Raw genomic sequence first — 20,116 nt, 5'->3', positions numbered from 1 at the left:
AGATGTATTGTCTTCCTTTTTGTTTTTAATAAAATTTACTTTTTTTAAGAACAGGATTGGATTTTTGGGGTCCTAAGAGGTTTGTGCATGTTTGATTAGCTGGTAGCAACAGCTAATTTCCTTTGTTTTCTTTCTCAGCTCTTCCCCAGGGGGAGGAGGGGGGGGATGAAAGGGCTTGAGGGTACCCCACAAGGAGGAATTCCCAAGTGCTCCTTCCTGGGTCCAAGGCGGTTTTTTGCATTTGGGTGGTGGGAGCGTTTACCAAGCCAAGGTCAGAGAAAAGCTGTAACGCTAGGAGTTTAATACAAGCCTGGAGTGGCCAGTATTAATTTTAAAAATCCTTGCAGGCCTCCACCTTCTGTACTCAAAGTGACAGAGCAGGGATTCAGCCGTGACACATTTATTGTAATATTATACCTGCCAAGATCTTCACTAGAGAAGACAGTGAGCTGGGACTCATTTCTTCCAATCCCAACTCTTCGCTACATTACAGGGATGGGAACTTACTGTATGTCTACACTGCAATTAAAAATCCCACAGCTGGCCCCTGGCAGCTGACTTGAGCTTGCAGGGCTTGGGCTTAGGGACTGTTGCAGTGTAAACATGCAGGCTTGGTCTACAGCCTGAGCCAAAATGTCTACACCATAATTAAACACCCCCTTAGCACGAGCCCCGCAAGCCCTAGTCAGCTGGCATGGGCCAGCAACAGGTTTTTAATTGCAGTGTAGACATACCCTTAAATTACAGCCCCACCTGCCAGCTGACCACTCATCAAAACCCCTTGATTTAAGACATGGGTGATTTGTGACAAAACCCACTTTGTCCAAAGGATCCATCTGTGATTAAAAAGTACTATTTTCTCTGTGCAATTCCACACAGATTTACTCTCGATCATTTTTATTTTACTTGATACAAAATATTAACATTACAAAAGTGCATATTATGTAAAATCAATCAAGGGCTATTACATTTTCTCATATGTTAATTCGTGGCCACATATAGTACATGTCTTTTTGTACATATCTTCTTCAATGTTTTCTTCTGGTCCATACTCATGCAAGTGGGAACTTGTTCCTCTTTTCCACACACTGCTCCTAACAGCTCGACGGAGCTCTGATGAAAAATATAAACACAGGTCCCTTAGACAGTCTTTGGTTAATAAATGGTAGTTATTTAAAAAAAAGAGCCAGCACTAAGGACAAACACCTTTGTGAGGAGAACAGATTAAGGGACAAGAAACTTAGTGTTTAGGCAGACTCACATTACTTATGTATTCTGAGAGAATGTCTGTTATTTCTGCAACATATCTAGAGCCAAATTCTGATTGCCTTATTCATGCAACTATTGCCATTGAAGCCACACGGACTACTTGTATGAAGAAATACTAATAACTCTGAAAGAGCATTCGGGTTAGTTAGTCTTCCAAGTTTATTATTGAGATTGTGTGGTATTTCTTTTTGTAATAGAATAGGCAAGGCTATGTGAGACTATACGAGTCCTTAAAGCTGCCAGGTTCCCAGGTTTTAATTTTTACTTTTTTGACTTACAAAACCAAGATGTGATCTCATATGCCAGACTTTGTCTTGAGTACTCGAGGCCCCATTGCTTACCTATAAAGTTTGTTACTGAAATTACTTAATTTGGTAAATTGGAGTTAAAAGGAGTAATTTTGTAAAATTCCTCATTACTCCTCAGTCCTGACCTATAATACCTCTTATCCACCTCAAAATTAGAGATACTGTAAAGGAAACTCAAACATGCCAGTATAGCCTTTTTCTTACTATCAATATAATACTGCTGCTAAGACACCTACATCACTATAGCCTCATTCAAATATATTTTCAAACTGGATCTCTGTTATTAACATCTTTCCCCTCGATATTAAACTGCAAGGTATTCAATTTATTAACCTAGAAAGACAATGCAGCTGAGTAAAAACTACAGAGCTGAATGTTCTAAATATACGGAAGGAAAGGCATGTTGTACCTTACAGATGTAAATTTCATATACAGGGTCAATTCCCACTGATAGTGCTGCAAGCATATAAGTAATGCAAAATTAGGCTCCTAGAGACAAAATACATGTTCTCATTCAGACAAAGTGAGGAAAAAGTTATCTGGATAGGCAGATTTATGATATATTGTGGGGGTACATCAGAGAACATAAATAAGACAACAGTGATCTGAACTATCAAAGTTGTGTCCATATTTCTAATGGTTATAAAAGTTTTCATCTGGCCATATTATTTAAGTGTCAGTTTCCCACTACATCACTAGATGTGGAAATAAATATGAATACAGACAGATGCTATTTTAGCTGCAGCAAAAAATTATTTGCACTGACTCTCCATGTCCAGAAGCAACCACTTACTACCTGGTTTTATTTGATGGCCTATCAAAGATAAACCTTAAAAAAATAACCTTAGTTTAAATTCTAACCATTTACCTTTAACTTTTTTATCAAACTTTTTCTGTTTCATTTTCTCTCTATTATCTTGGCGGGTTTCCCTTGCTTCTTGCAACGCTTCTTCAGTACCCCAAACTTCAAGTGAACGTTTTATTACCTATGGGATAGATCACAAGTGGATAAGCTGCTCTAGTTTAGAACAGAACTCTCTCTTACACAATTTTATTGTGTTGCCATATCCCACCATCAATCCCACTTCCACCACCTGGCTAGCTCCCTCTTTGCTTGTGACCCTTGTGATGGGGTGCACTCCAGCCGGGGAGCAGGTTCGGGGGCCACTCCACGCAGCTCCTGGAAGCCGTGGCATGGCCCCCCTCTGGCTCCTACGTGCTCCAATGGCCCCCTCCAGTGCTCCAAAAGGAGCTGCAGGGGCGGTGCCTGCAGACGGGGCAGCATGCAGAGCTGCCTGGCCGCGCCTCAGCCTAGGAGCCGGACAAGGGACATGCCGCTGCTTTCGGGAACCACTTGAGGTAAGCACTGCCCCGAGCCTGCACCCCTAAGCCTCTTCCCATGCCCCAACCCCCTGCCCCAGCCCTGATCCCACTTTCCGAACCCCTCGATCCCAGCCTGGAGTACCCTCCTGCACTCCAAACCTCTCATCCCCAGACCCACCCCAGAGCTCACCCCCCGCCCAAGCCCAGAGTCCCCTCCCGCAACCTGAACTCCTCATTTCTAGCCCCAGCTTGGAGCCCGGACCCGCCAACCAGAGCCCTCATCCCCTCCCACACCCCAACCCCTATGTGAGCATTCATGGCCCGCCATACAATTTCTATTTCCATATGTGGCCCTCAAGCCAAAAAGTTTGCCCACCCATGATGTAGAGGGTGCTAATTAGAAGGAAGCTCACCTATAAAGCCAGGAGACTGGCAACAGGGAGGAACCCTGCAGTCACTCTCCCTGTGGTAAGGGAGAAGGAAGGGGGAACAGGAATCTGTGAAGAAGGGTTTATTGAGCAGGCCTGAGAGAGATGGGTCTGATTAGGAAGGCTGGGGAAAAATGTTTAAAGCAGCATGGTAGGAAGTAGTTTAGGGAAGAGAGCAGCAGGGCTGGTGATGACCCAGACCTTAACTGCTTGATATAGGGCCCTGGAATGAAACTCAGAATAGAGGGTGGGCCTAGGTTCCCATACCATCCACTGCGGATTGGTATTGCTAAAAGCAGTGAAGGGGAAGACTGCCTGAATCACTGTGGGAGTGACATGGTCAGGGAAACATGCATGAGGACTGATGCCGATTGTACAGAGAGATTTTGAAAGACTCGTGTGGAAGGGGAAATCACAGTGTGACCTGAGAGGAGGGATGAGTAATGAAGCAGCCGTACTGTGACATCATGAGTGGGAGGAGAGCAACAACAGTGGGAGACTGGAGAGGGGGCACTGAACCTGGCGGAGCTAACCCCAGAAGTGCCAGAACGGGGTGCCACCCAGCTGTGAGTAGAGCACCCTGTGACACTCCCACCCATTAATAAAGCTTCCTTATAAAACAGAAGATAGGTTACTTTGTTTGAAATGGATTTTCATGCATGGAAAACTAGTGTTACTTATTAATTAAGGGCCTAATCCAACTCTAATTGATTTCTCATGCATACACATTTAAGAATATTAAGGCATGAATTATATTTCTAAGGGACCCAAAAACTTGATTGACCTGCTAAATAATCAGAATTGAAAGCCAGACTTTTAATTTGTGCTAATAAAAATACATAAAATACATAAAATTCCACTTTAAATTGCATTGTACTGAGGTTCTCCAACATATTTCAAGACAGTTGTTTTCTTCTAAGATATACATGTCTTTAAGCAGCTTGATATTTTTCACAGAATACTAGGGCTCGAAGAGACCTCCAAGGTCATCTAGTCCAATCCCCTGCTCAAAGCAGGACCAATCCCCAACTAAATCATCCGAGCCAAGGCTTTGGCAAGCTGGGCCTTAAAAACTTCTGAGATTCCACCACCTCCGTAGGTAACCCATTCCAGTGCTTCACCACCCTCCTAGCGAAATAGTGTTTCCTGATATCCAGGAAGGGCACACTGCTGACTCATATCCAGCTTCTTGTCTACTGTAATCCCCAGGTCCTTTCCTGCAGAACACATCCAGACACATGGGTTGCAAATGTTTTTACTCAAAGAACAGATCCATAGATATTTTGTTTTGTTTTTACTCAAAGAACATATCCATACAGGTTTTAATATCTTCATTAATGATCTGGAGAATGGCGTGGACTGAACCCTTGGCAAGTTTGCAGATGACACTAAACTGGGAGGAGTGGTAGATACGCTGGAGGGGAGGGATAGGATACAGGGGGCCCTAGACAAATTGGAGGATTGAACCTCAGCAGATTTCTTTTGGTCCAACAAGGACAAGTGCAGAGTCCTGCACATAGGACAGAAGAATCCCATGCACCACTACAGACTAGGGACTGAGTGGCTAGGCAGCAGTTCTGCAGAAAAGGACCTAGGGGTGACAGTGGACGAGAAGCTGGATATGAGTCGACAGCGTGCCCTTGTTGCCAAGAAGGCTAACGGCATTTTGGGCTGTATAAGTAGGAGCATTGCCAGCAGATCGAGGGACGTGATTGTTCCCCTCTATTTGACATTGGTGAGGCCTCATCTGGAGTACTGTGTCCAGTTTTGGGCTCCACGCTACAAGAAGGATGTGGAAAAATTGGAAAACGTCCAGCGGAGGGCAAAAAAATGATTAGGAGGCCGGAGCACATAACTTATGAGGAGAGGCAGAGGGAACTGGGATTCTTTAGTCTGCAGAAGAGAAGAATGAGGGGGGATTTGATAGCTGCTTTCTTTGAAAAAGAATATCTTTGAAAACTCGTGGCGAACCGGGGAAGTCCCGGATGACTGGAAAAAGGCTAATGTAGTGCCAATCTTTAAAAAAGGGAAGAAGGAAGATCCTGGGAACTACAGGCCAGTCAGCCTCACCTCAGTCCCTGGAAAAATCATGGAGCAGGTCCTCAAAGAATCAATCCTGAAGCACTTGCATGAGAGGAAAGTGATCAGGAACAGCCAGCATGGATTCACCAAGGGAAGGTCATGCCTGACTAATCTAATCGCCTTTTATGATGAGATTACTGGTTCTGTGGATGAAGGGAAAGCAGTGGATGTATTGTTTCTTGACTTTAGCAAAGCTTTTGACACGGTCTCCCACAGTATTCTTGTCAGCAAGTTAAGGAAGTATGGGCTGGATGAATGCACTATAAGGTGGGTAGAAAGCTGGCTAAATTGTCGGGCTCAACGGGTAGTGATCAATGGCTCCATGTCTAGTTGGCAGCCGGTATCAAGTGGAGTGCCCCAAGGGTCGGTCCTGGGGCCGGTTTTATTCAATATCTTCATAAATGATCTGGAGGATGGTGTGGATTGCACTCTCAGCAAATTTGCGGATGATACTAAACTGGGAGGAGTGGTAGATACGCTGGAGGGGAGGGATAGGATACAGAAGGACCTAGACCAATTGGAAGATTGGGCCAAAAGGAATCTGATGAGGTTCAATAAGGATAAGTGCAGGGTCCTGCACTTAGGACGGAAGAACCCAATGCACAGCTACAGACTAGGGACCGAATGGCTAGGCAGCAGTTCTGCAGAAAAGGACCTAGGGGTGACAGTGGACGAGAAGCTGGATATGAGTCAGCAGTGTGCCCTTGTTGCCAAGAAGGCCAATGGCATTTTGGGATGTATAAGTAGGGGCATAGCGAGCAGATCGAGGGACGTGATCGTTCCCCTCTATTCGACATTGGTGAGGCCTCATCTGGAGTACTGTGTGCAGTTTTGGGCCCCACACTTCAAGAAGGATGTGGATAAATTGGAGAGAGTCCAGCGAAGGGCAACAAAAATGATTAGGGGTCTGGAACACATGAGTTATGAGGAGAGGCTGAGGGAGCTGGGATTGTTTAGCCTGCAGAAGAGAAGAATGAGGGGGGATTTGATAGCTGCTTTCAACTACCTGAAAGGGGGTTCCAAAGAGGATGGCTCTAGACTGTTCTCAATGGTAGCAGATGACAGAACGAGGAGTAATGGTCTCAAGTTGCAGTGGGGGAGGTTTAGATTGGATATTAGGAAAAACTTTTTCACTAAGAGGGTGGTGAAACACTGGAATGCGTTACCTAGGGAGGTGGTAGAATCTCCTTCCTTAGAGGTTTTTAAGGTCAGGCTTGACAAAGCCCTGGCTGGGATGATTTAACTGGGAATTGGTCCTGCTTCGAGCAGGGGGTTGGACTAGATGACCTTCTGGGGTCCCTTCCAACCCTGATATTCTATGATTCTATGATTCTATGCTTTCAACTATCTGAAAGGGGGTTCCAAAGAGGATGGATCTAGACTGTTCTTAGTGGTAGCAGATGACAGAACAAAGAGCAATGGTCTCAAGTTGCAGTGGGGGAGGTTTAGGTTGGATATTAGGAAAAACTTTTTCACTAGGAGGGTGGTGAAGCACTGGAATGGGTTACCTGGAGAGGAGGTGGAATCTCCTTCCTTAGAGGTTTTTAAGGTCAGGCTTGACAAAGCCCTCGCTGGGATGATTTAGTTGGGGATTGGTCCGGCTTTGAGCAGGGGGTTGGACTAGATGACCTCCTAAGGTCTCTTCCAACCTTGATATTCTGTGATTCTGTGTCACTAAAGAAAAGTTATTTTTTCCTCTGCATCATACTAGTTCTCTCAGTTTTGTTATCACTAAAGAACTTCCTTACTGTATAGGAGAAACTCAGCCTTTCCCGTTTATTTCAGGGACAACTGAAATTCTATCACATGTACTGTACCATTTATTTAAATGGTACAGATTCTGGGTTCAGTACCACAATGATTAAATTATGGATGGTAGTGGTAATGTCATGAAAATGCAAAAAAAGGACCATATATTTTGAAAAATTTACAAACATTTTCATACCTGTAATTTTAAGTAAAGCTTCATGTCACCCCACTGTGAATTATGAGGGTTTTTCTTCAAAATGAATTTGAGCACCGGTTCTCTCTTATCTAAGTCACAGTCTTTAAGAAGGTACTCTTCCTTTGCCTCAGTCCTTGTTATAAGCTTATGCTTACCTTCAACATCTCTGGAACAGATTTTTTTTTTTAAAAGAGACAGGTGAAAAGCATTATGTAACAGGCTAATATTAAAGTCCAGTTATGTACTGTACAATGCACCTTATACCCCTACTGTAATGTGGGCCTTGATCTTGCAAACTCAGGCATGTGAGTAGTCCTCCTAAACTCCAGTATCAACCCAGTAGTTTAGACACCCTCTGGTGGTTGTTTGTTTGTTTGGGGGGGAAGCACAGAGAACAGGATCCTACCAGGATCATCTCAAAGTTTCTACCTCAATTCTACCACAGGTTTTTCCTACAAGAGGGGATAACTGGATACTATATTTTCAAATCTTCATTGTTTCAGATACAAATTATACAGCCAAAGCAGTTTCCAAATGCAAGACATTTGGCATGCACAAGGAATAATAAAATAAAGCAAAAGGTTTAATTAAAAAAAAAGTTCATTTTTTATTGGCTAAGTAATGAGACAATTTGAACATTCTGGTCACACAAGGTCCTAGTGAGCATCTGAAACAAATTTATTTCACCTGTCTTGATCCAAAGTATCACCTGAATCTCTTTATCATATGCCCAAATGATTACATAAATGAAATCCTTATCAGAGAGATCATTTAAATATATTCCTCAATTTGCTACAAATTTATAGATATAGTGAAATTTTAAAAATTGCCATATGTCAGTGGAAAAAAACAGTGGATTCAGTCAGGTGACGTCTACAAGATCCAATAAATAACCATATCAAGAACTAATTATTCAATATTCAATTTTCAAAATTTAAAAGGCATACTTAGGGCTAACTCAGCTGATCATCCCCATCACAGATATACTCCAATTTACAGAAGCTATAAAAAGTCTTGTTTAATTTGACTATTTAAATAGCTGAACACTTTCTACCACAGTGTTTTTTTAAAAATAGATCCTTATATGGCTAATCTGTTATTTACTAATTTCACTTCTTTGAACATATGTAATAATCTTGATGGGATAATAATCTCCATTACCATATTTAAACAATGCAATATGAATGCTGGAAAGCAAAGAGACTATACATTTCTAACATACTATGTATTTTTTTCACATCTTGCACTAAGAAGCATGTGTGATAGATGTCGTTCTTTTGCTTTAAAACACAAAGTTATTCAATTCTATTCATATAATTTTTTAACTGACAATATCTTATTCAATAACATTCCTCTGATAAAAAGAAAAGGAGTACTTGTGGCACCTTAGAGACTAACCAATTTATTAGAGCATAAGCTTTCGTGAGCTACAGCTCACTTCCTCAGATGCATATCGTGGAAACTGCAGCAGGCTTTATATATACACAGAGAATATGAAACAATACCTACTCCCACCCCACTGTCCTGCTGGTAATAGCTTATCTAAAGTGATCATCAGGTGGGCCATTTCTAGCACAAATCCAGGTTTTCTCACCCTCCACCCCCCCACACAAATTCACTCTCCTGCTGGTGATAGCCCATCCAAAGTGACAACTCTTTACACAATGTGCATGACAATCAAGTTGGGCTATTTCCTGCACAAATCCAGGTTTTCTCACATCCCCCCCACCCCCATACACACACAAACTCACTCTCCTGCTGGTAATAGCTCATCCAAACTGACCACTCTTCAACTTTAAATCCAAGTTAAACCAGAACATCTGGGGGGGGGGGGGGTAGGAAAAAACAAGAGGAAACAGGCTACCTTGCATAATGACTTAGCCACTCCCAGTCTCTATTTAAGCCTAAATTAATAGTATCCAATTTGCAAATGAATTCCAATTCAGCAGTTTCTCGCTGGAGTCTGGATTTGAAGTTTTTTTGTTTTAAGATAGCGACCTTCATGTCTGTGATTGCGTGACCAGAGAGATTGCGAGAAACTGCTGAATTGGAATTGGGCCACAGCAATGGTTCCCTCAACCCACCCAGCAATATTGTTAACCTATCCAACTATACTCTCAGCCCAGCAGAAGCAGCTGTTCTATCTCGGGGCCTCTCCTTCTGCCCCTCCACCCCCACGAACACGATACAGTTCTGTGGTGACCTAGAATCCTATTTTCGACGTCTCCGACTCAAGGAATATTTCCAAAATACCTCTGAACAGCATACTAATCCACAGAGTTCTCCCTACCAACACTACAGAAAGAGGGATTCTAGGTGGACTCCTCCTGAAGGTCGAAACAGCAGACTGGACTTCTACATAGAGTGCTTCCGCCGACGTGCACGGGCTGAAATTGTGGAAAAGCAGCATCACTTGCCCCATAACCTCAGCCATGCGGAACGCAATGCCATCCACAGCCTCAGAAACAACTCTGACATCATAATAAAAAAGGCTGACAAAGGAGGTGCTGTTGTCATCATGAATAGGTCGGAATATGAACAAGAGGCTGCTCGGCAGCTCTCCAACACCACTTTCTACAAGCCATTACCCTCTGATCCCACTGAGAGTTACCAAAAGCAACTACAGCATTTGCTCAAGAAACTTCCTGAAAAAGCACAAGATCAAATCCGCACAGACACACCCCTGGAACCCCGACCTGGGATATTCTATCTACTACCCAAGATCCATAAACCTGGAAATCCTGGGCGCCCCATCATCTCAGGCATTGGCACCCTGACAGCAGGATTGTCTGGCTATGTAGACTCCCTCCTCAGGCCCTACGCTACCAGCACTCCCAGCTACCTTCGAGACACCAATGACTTCCTGAGGAAACTTCAATCCATCGGTGATCTTCCTGATAACACCATCCTGGCCACTATGGATGTAGAAGCCCTCTACACCAACATTCCACACAAAGATGGACTACAAGCCGTCAAGAACACTATCCCCGATAATGTCACGGCTAACCTAGTGGCTGAACTTTGTGACTTTGTCCTTACCCATAACTACTTCACATTTGGGGACAATGTATACCTTCAGATCAGCGGCACTGCTATGGGTACCCGCATGGCCCCACAGTATGCCAACATTTTTATGGCTGATTTAGAACAACGCTTCCTCAGCTCTCGTCCCCTAAAGCCCCTACTCTACTTGCGCTATATTGATGACATCTTCATCATCTGGACCCATGGAAAAGAAGCCCTTGAGGAATTCCACCATGATTTCAACAATTTCCATCCCACCACCAACCTCAGCCTGGTCCAGTCCACACAAGAGATCCACTTCCTGGACACTACAGTGCTAATAAACAATGGTCACATAAACACCACCCTATACCGGAAACCTACTGACCGCTATTCCTACCTGCATGCCTCCAGCTTTCACCCTGACCACACCACACGATCCATCGTCTACAGCCAAGCTCTGCGATACAACCGCATTTGCTCCAACCCCTCAGACAGAGACAAACACCTACAAGATCTCTGTCAAGCTTTCTTACAACTACAATACCCACCTGCAGAAGTAAAGAAACAGATTGATAGAGCCAGAAGAGTTCCCAGAAGTTACCTACTACAGGACAGGCCTAACAAAGAAAATAACAGAACGCCGCTAGCCGTCACCTTCAGCCCCCAACTAAAACCCCTCCAACGCATTATTAAGGATCTACAACCTATCCTAAGGGATGACCCAACACTCTCACAAATCTTGGGAGACAGGCCAGTCCTTGCCTACAGACAGCCCCGCAACCTGAAGCAAATACTCACCAACAACCACATACCACACAACAGAACCACTAACCCAGGAACTTATCCTTGCAACAAAGCCCGTTGCCAATTGTGCCCACATATCTATTCAGGGGACACCATCACAGGGCCTAATAACATCAGCCACACTATCAGAGGCTCGTTCACCTGCACATCCACCAATGTGATATATGCCATCATGTGCCCCTCTGCCATATACAATTGGTCAAACTGGACAGTCTCTACGTAAAAGAATAAATGGACACAAATCAGATGTCAAGAATTATAACATTCATAAACCAGTCGGAGAACACTTCAATCTCTCTGGTCACGCAATCACAGACATGAAGGTCGCTATCTTAAAACAAAAAAACTTCAAATCCAGACTCCAGCGAGAAACTGCTGAATTGGAATTCATTTGCAAATTGGATACTATTAATTTAGGCTTAAATAGAGACTGGGAGTGGCTAAGTCATTATGCAAGGTAGCCTGTTTCCTCTTGTTTTTTCCTACCCCCCCCCCCAGATGTTCTGGTTTAACTTGGATTTAAAGTTGAAGAGTGGTCAGTTTGGATGAGCTATTACCAGCAGGAGAGTGAGTTTGTGTGTGTATGGGGGTGGGGGGGATGTGAGAAAACCTGGATTTGTGCAGGAAATAGCCCAACTTGATTGTCATGCACATTGTGTAAAGAGTTGTCACTTTGGATGGGCTATCACCAGCAGGAGAGTGAATTTGTGTGGGGGGGTGGAGGGTGAGAAAACCTGGATTTGTGCTAGAAATGGCCCACCTGATGATCACTTTAGATAAGCTATTACCAGCAGGACAGTGGGGTGGGAGTAGGTATTGTTTCATATTCTCTGTGTATATATAAAGCCTGCTGCAGTTTCCACGATATGCATCTGAGGAAGTGAGCTGTAGCTCACGAAAGCTTATGCTCTAATAAATTGGTTAGTCTCTAAGGTGCCACAAGTACTCCTTTTCTTTTTGCGAATACAGACTAACATGGCTGTTACTCTGATTCCTCTGATAGCTCTTTAATGTAAATGTGTTTTTACAACAGAACTGTATTAATCATTAACATCAACTTCTGATTCTAGTAAAATAATAGTTAATTTAATATATTTACCAAACTGTTTTTGCCCATTATTTACAATACCTGCAATTATCGCATGTTGCCCAATCAAAGTGCTGCATGAGATATGAGTCCATGAATTGTTTGCCACATTCTTCACAAATAAGGTAATCAAATTCTAGTACAGGTCCTAATGGAAGGGAACAAATAATTTTAGTTAGGTAAAGTATATGGGCTTGATCTTACTAGGGCTTAACATTAATTTACAATGTGGCTTTTATATCGTATATTTAACATGCACTATTCATGTTTTCCCTTCTGAAGAGTTTTCTAAAATTCTGTAGTACAAACTAAGGCTATGATATTGCAATCGGATCCTTGCAGCTGGACCTCTGTCTGTCTGGAGTCCCATTTTATCTTTATCTGAAGCCATTTTATCTTTCAAAATAACAAGTAACAGATCTTAAGAATAAAAGTTCTAAAAAGGAGTTCTCTGATTTCAGCATTTGAAGCGCATGCATGTGTGCACGTGCACACACTCACAGCTTGCAAGAAGGAGTTCTGATTTAGATTGTTACAGATAGGGCAGATATGGGAAGTGTTCCCTTAACACGGCACCAGGTTAGAGTGGAAAAACAAAGTTAACTATACTTTCAATACATTTCTATTTGCTTCAGACCAAATGAAGAGCTTTAGATTTTAGATTTTTTTTTAAACCCTAAAACTGTTGACAGTTAAGCATTTCTAATTATAGACTTAGATCTACAGCAGACCTAACCTAGCAAAAATTAAATGTTATCCCAATTTGCATTTTATACTGGAAAGTGTAGGCGTTCAGCATGTCTCAAAATAAAATTTTAGCATTAGGCTGTGTAATTATTAGAGCAGACTTCCACTAATTAGTAACAGTATAAAGCTATTTTTATTAGGACAATAATACAATGAAGTTACCAGTGGTTGAACAGCAATGGTGGAAGTGTAGATGCCCTTACCCCACTTATTAAAATTTTACATATTGGAGCATCTGGGGCAGCACGACTGACGGCTGAGATTCAGTGGCAAAGCCCCGTACATGATTACTTGCCCTGCAGCGGATTCAGAATGGAATGAAGCAAGAAGAGACAAAGGAAGCAGTTGGTTTTGCTGGAGGTTTTTATTCATTAATTTAGATGTGGGGATGGAAAAAATGTAGGTAGGGCTCATGGACATGCATGGGATCCTCCCCAGAAAAGTGTGGGGAAATGATGCAATCTGGAAGCATTTTAAGAGCCAAGAAAATAGCACCTGTCCCACCCTTCTTCACTTTTGTCATTTAGTTTCATTCCCCACCCCAGTTAGCCTACCTTCTATCAGGTGACTTGGCCCTTCCCTATTGCTTCTGCCACTTCCTCATGCCTGAATCCATCATTCTTGAGACAGCACCCTTTCTGTGACTGACAAGAAGTGCTGTTAATTGTGTAATGGTACACAATGCTGACTTCACTCCTAAGCAAGCACCCCCACAAGTATCAACTGCTAGAATGGGACTACAGGACAGCATGGATCAGATCCTCTGCTGTTATAAATTGCTACAGCCCCATTGTTGATTAATATATGCTGGTTAGTATATAAATATCATTGATATTATGTATTATCTGCACCATATATATATTAGTATGCAAGAAGCACCAATAACATTAAGCACAAATACTGTAACAGTGATATTACCTAAACTGGCCTAAACCATAATCCTGTTAATTTATTTAAGTATCCCATAACACCTTGCATTAGCTGAAGTAAACCTTGGCTTGAGTAGATAGGAAAATTGTCAGTATCTGGACATACAATTATTTACTCACAGCAGCAGGAAAGGAGTTACCCACACAAACTTAAGAGGTGTCTTTATGCCTCTTAGTACCTGGAATGCATACACTCAGAACAAAAGATAAAAGGCTACACCATGGTACCAGAAACAAACAAGGTAGAAAGCTAAATTAAATTAATTAAATCCAGTTTCAAATAATGTATATGGTACCTTTTGTGACATGTCATTCCATATTCTTTATGAAAATATGCTTATGATGTGACTATGACATAAATATACTTTATGCAATATGGCTCATGTGAGATATCATTGGAAAGGTTATGATTTATTGAATGTGATTATGCTATTTGTATGAAGGTACCATTTCTGTATCTGAAATTAGGAACATTGACTATGTATCTGTATTTCAACTACACTACTTTGAGTGACACCCACTGCGAACACTTCAGGCACAACAATAGAAAAGCCAGTCAGGGTGGATGGCCCATCAACAAGGACAATGGACTGTAAAAGAGCTTAGTTTTTCTGTGAACGTGTGGGTCAGCCTGTGAAGAATGGCTACAAGGGCCCTACAGAGTCAGGTGGTCTTGTCACCTGATGCTAAAACATTACCTGGGACTTCTTGTAACTTTCCACTGTAAGGAAAGGGGGGTCAAACTAGGAAACAAAGGACTCCTGCCATATGCAAATCCTATTTAAGGGTGGGGAGTGAGGTAATCCAGGTAGTCAGTTCTCCCCTGCTACCCGACCCGAGATGACTGCTGGAAACAACTAAGACTGAACTGGGGGAAAAGAACTGGGCCCAGGCTGGAAGGGCATCTGGCCTGTGAAGAATATTATTAGAACCACACTGAGGGTGAGAACTTACATGTAATCAGTTTCTTTAGTGTATTAAGCTTAGTTTGCATGCTCTGTTTTATTTTTTTAGTAATCTGCCTTGTTCTGTCTGCTACCACCTTGACTACTTAAAATATACCTGTTATAGTTAATACATTTATTTCTGGTTTATACTATAACCCAGTATATGCGATTTCTAACAGGATGTGTGCACGAGAAATTGTGCATACCCTCTTCCAGATTGAAGAAAGAGGCGAATATAATATATCTTTGGGTCTGTACTGCAAGGAAGGTGGACATCCGCATGCTGGCACAAGTCCCTTAAACGGAGTCTTCCCAGAGCAGATCTGCAGCTGGGTGTGGCCCTGCCTGTGTGTGTGTGTGTGTGTGTGTGTTAGAGGAGGTTTTAAGTGCCTGGCTCAGCAAGACAGGTAAAAGAGGGCCCATGCTAGCAGAACAGGTAGACTCAGTGGTATCTCAGCACATCAGGTGACTTCCCAAGGGGTCCAACCCATCACACCTTTTACTGAGCAACAATTTAGAGTGTAAAAGTACTACTTTAGCGCTGTAACTTTAGGACGCATCCCTACATAAGGAGAATGTAATATTGCTGCACCAATCTGCTCTTTGGAGACTGCCATTGTATAGAACTGGTTTCCTGTACCGTATTAATTAAGCCTGTCTGGTGGCTATTTGGTCTCAAGTATATTTCTTAACAAAATAACAAACCCAAGTGTGGTCAAGCAATTGACTGTACAGTTTATCAACACCACTGAAATCAATGCAGATGTTGAATTACACCAGTTAAGGATCTGGTTCAGTGTGTTCAGATCTTTTATACAGTAGGGGACTGTTGCATCAGTATTTGTTACTAGAGAATGAGGAATCTGAATATACTCGGTAAAAACTGTTAGTGCCCAGAAAAGTGTAGACTGTGGCTATTCTATTACTTAGGGTCCTCACCTTCCCCCATCAGACATTTATTTATCTTAAATTAAGAGTTTGTCTGGTTAATTATTGAAAAATACATGACCATTTTCACTAACAACAACATAAGGACATATAAGCAGCCACATTTTTTACACAAATGTATTTCAGGTTTCTCTGAAGCCGTTGCTGACTTTTCATAATTCCTGTTCAGCTAGCGTGCCACAAAATGGAGCAGCTTATTCATTTTACTAGTGTGTTCATATTAACTATAAATGACCAATATAGCCATTTTCTGCAAAACGAATCATGTTTTACCTGGCTGATGCACAATTTTCTCAACCTTGTGTTCCTCCTCTTCCTCCTCTTCCAGAAAGAACCCTCCCCCTGTGTCAATTATCTTTGGAGGTGCTTTAACTTTAGCACTTCCTGAAAAAACAAACAAGAGAAGTCAGCATATTTAAAGGCTAAAAGAATTGCATGCATCAATGTAAATGAAAAATTATTTGCAAAAACTAATTTACAAAATGTGACCTTCACATCCAACATTCATGAGCTAGCATGGAGATCTTTCTGCTTTCAAAATACACTCTCAGTACTACTCATAGATCTAGGAGACCGGGAGATGCAGGGTACGCGGAGAACCATTCAACTCCGAGGGCAGGTTTCTAATAATTGAAAGTAATTCATTTATTGTACAAAGGAAAATATACATGCATAGGTTGCACTATGTTTGTTACTGCAGAGCAAGGAAAGCAACAAAAGAACCAAACTTGGTGGAAGACTGTTCTTGAAAGCCATACCTAAGGCTAAGCTTATGGCATGGAGGTCACGAATTCCATGATTTCCAGAGATCTGTGACATTTTCCACTTCTGCCCTCCCCCTCATCTCCCAGCCACCGGAGGGACCCAAGAGCTCCGAACCACCAACCCTGCAGCTCTGAGCCACCACAGGTGGCAAGGGTTCCTTGCTGCTGAGTCCCCATGGACAGCAGTTGCCGTCAGGGTGGATTTGATTTAAATCACTAGTCAGGAAGACTCTATTTAATCATGGATTTCTACATGAAAGTGCATTCTTGTTGATTGTTATAACCTTAATACATATTCTTCACAACTCAGAGATAGATGTAGGTTTCATTTTTAGGAGGTACATACTACACATTTTTAAAGTGATTTATTCTGAAAACTTTTCAGATTAGCTTTACAGCTATATCCGAAAATGAATGATTGTTTGGTTATTTCATTTACCAAAGATAAATAAAGCAGATACTTATGAAGTCATTGGGAGGTGAACGATCTCTAATTCAACAGGTTAATCATTAATATTTTCTTGCATGCTGGATTAGGAGGAGAACATCACCAGACAGACATTTACATTGTTTTATTTAACTAAAACAACAACGTTATGTATTCTGGATATCTTTTTAAACAGCAAACATAATATTTCAACAAAACAAGCATATGAAATTTGAATTTAGTTAAAAGAAAAGGAGTACATGTGGCACCTTAGAGACTAACCAATTTATTTGAGCATAAGTGAGCTGTAGCTCACGAAAGCTTATGCTCAAATAAATTGGTTAGTCTCTAAGGTGCCACAAGTACTCCTTTTCTTTTTGCGAATACAGACTAACACGGCTGTTACTCTGAAACCTGAATTTAGTTAAACATTCAAGTTTTTTTTAAATCAGGTTTGTTTTTGTAAAAATTCTTTTTAACTAAAATAGTTAAATGAAATATTAAAAAAAAAATTTAATTGATTATGTCAGCCAGGTCAACATGTGAAACTTAAAATATTGGCTTCTGCAGCTAACTCAGTCATCTTCACCTTCATTTTCCTGTTTGTTCATAATCTGGAAAAGAAAAACAAGCTTTCCTGCTTTTTCAGGTCCCAAATGATTTCTCAATTTAGAATGAATTAGTCCAAAGGAAGAAAATATTTTTCTACACCAGCAAAAGAAGCTATTGCTATTAAAAGTGAGATCATCACTTCAACAGTCTCTGAATCCAAGTGCTTAAGTGACTTCCACCTGTTCACTGCTGTGACTTTCTTTAAAAGATCATCAGCAAACATATGGTTCACCCTTAGCTCTGAAGTTAGCATTATGGAGGGATCGTTGCTGGATGTCCATGTCATAGCCAACTCCTCTTCTTCAGCAGTTAAGGTTTGATCCTGGTACCAAGTATTGAGAATATTTGCAAGAAAATGAGCTGGAGATAGTGCTTGTCCCATTTGTTTTTTAAATTCTTGTAATTTAACTCTGTCATTGCAGATTTCTCTTTTTAAGATCTCACTCGGTTCCTTCCAAATTTCAACAGCATCAGCAATAAAACAGCTATTTCCCTGCATTTTGTTCGAGGCTACAGAAGTAGGCTTCAGAGTACTCAGCATGTGTTCAACATTTCTCTTAAGCCCAATGTTGAGCACTTTGGCTGTGACAGGGCCACCTATTTTTGCATGATTTTGTTCACAAACTGTCATCAGATTAGGCCAGTTCTTGATATAGTGCTTAAAACAGTCCACTACTGAGTTCCATCGCACGTCTTGTGGGACACTTAGCTTGGTTCCTTCCACTTTTTTCAGAGCAGCTGCTGCAAAATGGTTGTTACGGACGTATTTTGCAATTTCAACATTAGCCTTTATTTGTGGAACACTGAAGTCTTTGGCTAGGAGGTACATCAAATGAGCAATGCAACCGTATGTTATTAGCTTGGGACTCTCTTCACTCTCTTCTTTCTTCTGATCTTGGATACATTTGCAGCATTGTCTAGTACACAGCTTGGTTTCAGACATTTGAATTTTTTTTCCACAGTTTGTTATAGCTTTTATTGCTACTTCTTGTAAGTATTCTGCTGTGTGTGCATTTCCTGATATAGCAATTGTTTCTGTAAGGAAGACATTCTCTTCTTCTGTTGTCACACAAGCACATACAACTGGATCATTGTGGACATTGCTCCACCAATCAAGACCTGTTGCACACTGCTCAATTTCTCTTTCATACACAGGAATTTGCCTGCGACATCTGCTCCGCTGGGTAGACTGTATCCTGGTGTTAATGACTGAACCATGTTAATGAAGAGTGGGTTCTCAATCATACGGAAAGGAAAGGAGAATTTGTTGCATAAACAAACCGGGCAATTTTTTCATCAATTACCTCTTTTCGTAATCTGCTGGTTCTTATCACAAACTTATCTATGGTTGTTTCTAGATGATGGAGATTTTGTTTTCTTTCTGCTACAGGTGATACACTGTAGCTATGTGACATACATGATGTGACTGAAACACTGTCATTGGCAGATAACTCTGAAACTATAGAAAATGATGGTGATCTTGAAGGTGGATAGTCTTCAGAATCCTGTATGTTGAGGATGGATTCTCCTAAACAAAATAAGTCAGTGCAGTTAATTATTATTACAATACTGCTCATTTAGTATTACTCATTGCATTCACTAACACTCAGCAGTGCTTTAAAGGTGAAATTGTAAAAGGAAGATCTGACGATTTCACCTATTTATTTTTTATCACAGCTGCATCTGAAATGACAGCACCATAGAGTAACTATATTTTTTGCTCAAACATGAGAATTTAAGAATAGTTCAGAACGAAGACAGGCAGTCCTTAAGAAAGAAGTATGAAATAAAAGTTTACCAACCTGAAGATCCTGCATGTTCAGACATGTTCCTTTCATCATCTTCAATGCAGCTTCCTCCTGAGAAGGAACACTTCTCACAATGTTGTTTCATTTGGGCAACCAGGCCTTTTGCGTTTCTTTGTTGCACTGTTTGTATGCATGCCTGTTTTACCCACAGGTAGAGGAACTTCATTAAAATATTCCCAAACTGGGTCTCTTTTGCGGCCTGCTGCCATTGTAGGTATTTCCCTTCTAGTGAGAGAATGGTATGGTAGATCTCAAATCAATGAAGGCTACACTCAGAAAGACCTCAAGACTGCTGGAATATACTGCCCAAACAGTTTCACTTTTGTTTCTACTGCCTGTCCCTCCCTTCTCACATTTATCTCCAGACTTCTTCTCCTTGTCCAGATCTATTCCGCCCACTACAATCTTCTATTCATTGAACTTTTTGAAACTTTGCATTTTGAGAGAGAGGTAAGAGGTGTACACAAATTTGCAGAGGGACAATAGCAGGGGCTGGCAAACTTTTTGGCCTGAGGGCCACATCGGGTTTCCAAAATTGTATGGAGGGCCGGTTAGGAGGCTGTGTGTCCCCAAACAGCCAAGCATGGCCCAGCCCCCGCCTCCTGACCCCCCACCCCCGTTTTCTCGCCCCGACAGATCCCCCAGGACTCCTGCCTCATACAACCCCCGGTCCCCTGATGGC

At 41.7% G+C, this 20,116-nt stretch overlaps 1 protein-coding gene across 4 annotated transcripts in view; it reads right to left on the bottom strand.

The window, feature by feature from the left end:
- Nucleotides 1-880: 880 nt before the first annotated feature.
- Nucleotides 881-20,116, bottom strand: part of XPA (XPA, DNA damage recognition and repair factor) — a 136,935-nt gene continuing 117,699 nt past the window's right edge. For 2 of the 4 annotated variants that reach the window (XM_078852977.1, XM_073346040.2), the window contains exons 3-7: nt 16,097-16,207; nt 12,295-12,400; nt 7,356-7,521; nt 2,446-2,563; nt 881-1,113 (exon numbers count right to left, since the gene is read on the bottom strand). In XM_078852977.1, the coding sequence (XP_078709103.1) occupies nt 965-1,113; nt 2,446-2,563; nt 7,356-7,521; nt 12,295-12,400; nt 16,097-16,207 (650 nt within the window). In that variant the 3' untranslated portion in view covers nt 881-964. Of the gene's footprint in view, nt 1,114-1,986; nt 2,067-2,445; nt 2,564-7,355; nt 7,522-12,294; nt 12,401-16,096; nt 16,208-17,603; nt 18,910-20,116 lie in introns of those variants that run through there. The other 2 variants (XM_073346039.2, XR_013635860.1) reach the window with 2 other exon arrangements.

This window comes from Lepidochelys kempii, chromosome 5, assembly GCF_965140285.1.
Source record: "Lepidochelys kempii isolate rLepKem1 chromosome 5, rLepKem1.hap1, whole genome shotgun sequence".
Lineage (NCBI taxonomy): Eukaryota > Metazoa > Chordata > Testudines > Cheloniidae > Lepidochelys > Lepidochelys kempii.
This window is presented reverse-complemented; position numbering and strand designations above follow the sequence as displayed.